Consider the following 2054-nt stretch of genomic DNA (forward strand, 5'->3'; position numbering starts at 1 on the left):
TAGGTATAGGTATATTTGGTATCTTTGTCGATACAATTAAAACCACCTGATAATTCAGTTCGAATGTCCTGGCTATATAGAACATTTATGTTTTTTTTTTTTATTATTATTATTTATTTAGTCCAATTGATTTATGAATTTATTTTGTACATAAAAGATAGGAATTGATCCATCGTGATGGATGTTGGAATGTGGTTTTGGCCTGCAGGCCTTGGTCTTGGTGACATAAACCGCTGCAACCAATGAGCGGGCTGCGGGCCGTTATAGCTGCGTGTGTGCCAAGTGAAGGTGAGCGCGCTGTTCTTTTCCACACGCACACACGCACAGACAGACCGAAGGCAGGAATACGCACACCCGTCTCGTCTGTGCCAAGTTGAAGTTCCCCCTTCGTTCGCTGCAGAATCCACAAGATAACAACAGACAGACTGGGCTTGTATTTTTGGACTGTCTGGAAGGAGATTACCGGCAGGAGGATTCGGGGGGAATATCTTCGTGTTTGTGTTCTTTTGTACGGAGCGTAAACGTTTTTTGGATAACCATGCAAATAAGGCGATCGGCTCGGTGGTCTTATTGCTGACGACCCCGCGCCGGCGTCGCCTTTATGGACCCCACACCCAATGATGACTATGAGTTCAATGTCGGATAGTCTGGTCGCCGCCGCCGCCGACCCTTCCAAATCGGCGTTTCTGGAGTTCGGCGGACACGGCTATCCGGGACACCCCCACCCCGGCCACCAGCAGCCTTCCCCCGGCTTGTCCCACAACCACTACCCGGTGGTGCACGGCTTGCACGCGGTGGGAGCCTCGCAGCACGACAGCCCCTTCTCGTCCTCCGGCGGGCCGCCCTCGTACGGTCGCCCGCTGGGGTACCCCTACCACCACAGCCCGGTGCATGCCGCCGCGCACCACCCCGGCGCGTATCTGCCCTATAGCCAGCACGGTGCCGGTGGGCACGGCAGCGCGCTGCACGGGCACAGCAGGCTGGAAGACACGGGTACGTTGACAGTGGATCTGTGTCGGGACGGTGCGAATGATCATGGAAAATGGAATGTCCGCACACGATATGGGGGAGCAGACATATATCGTGTGCGGACATTCCATTTGATCATTTTTGGGGTCCAGCGCCAACTGTGGGGATGTGCATATCGTATTCCTTTTCTATATTATTATTAGCCTATTATTAGCCTATACTATAGCCTATTTTCTATATGGTAAGAAGGGACATGGAAGTTATTTTAGAGATATTAAAATGGAGACGTTCTGTTTAATCGTAGGCTATTTTTAATTGCTGCTCGATGAGGCAAATATTTTTTTCCCCACATGTTCCTGCCTTGTTAACGTATGATATATAGCATGATGACTTGAATGATCTGTGGACCGTGAAATTGTAATGGGACAGGCAGAATATAATGCATGCACAAAGAGATGCAGTATCAGCCTCAAGTTCACCACTGTGTAGGAATAGACAGTCTGATCGAAAAATAATAATACAATAAACCATATACTCATCCTTGACAACTGACACACGATCCTCTCTCGTGAAACATTTCAACTGATCGGAATAAATCAATATAATTAAATGTCGTGAAGGCAATATTAGCCTTAATATGCATGTCTTCTGGTAAATGCACATGCTCATTGGGTTCCCACACATGTCCAACACAATGTTAGCCTAATTGTACTTCGCATGTTACATAATAAATAATGCATGAGGGCAGGGTGCCAAAGTCATAACATTCAACAATCACAGCCTCCCTGCATGCTCAGTCTGAAGAAGACCAGATTTATTGATCTGTATCTGCGTAAATAGAATTTGCATGGAAGATGTAGCCTATATTTATTGGCGGTATAGATTATTGTAAAAGAAAATTCAAACAATTGTGATTTAGGTGTAAAGTGTGTAAAGCACAAATGCGTTTCCAGCCAATATGTGCCGCATGTATAAAAGGCGTTAAATATAGGCCTATAATGGACATAGCACATGCATCATTCATATCAGCTCTGCATGGTCTAGCACTTTTACAAATACCAAATCAATAATATTATTTGTTTGTT

The 2054-nt window shown here is 45.8% G+C and overlaps 1 protein-coding gene across 1 annotated transcript in view; it reads left to right on the forward strand.

The window, feature by feature from the left end:
• Positions 1 to 324: 324 nt before the first annotated feature.
• The window catches only part of LOC310869815 (homeobox protein Dlx4a-like), a 12885-nt gene continuing 11155 nt past the window's right edge, over positions 325 to 2054 (forward strand). The window contains exon 1 of the mRNA XM_083780754.1: positions 325 to 993. Within this exon, the coding sequence (XP_083636880.1) occupies positions 618 to 993 (376 nt within the window). The 5' untranslated portion in view covers positions 325 to 617. The remainder of the gene's footprint in view (positions 994 to 2054) is intronic.

This window comes from Protomyctophum parallelum (genome assembly GCF_964188405.1).
Source record: "Protomyctophum parallelum genome assembly, chromosome: 13".
NCBI classification, from domain to species: Eukaryota; Metazoa; Chordata; class Actinopteri; order Myctophiformes; family Myctophidae; genus Protomyctophum; species Protomyctophum parallelum.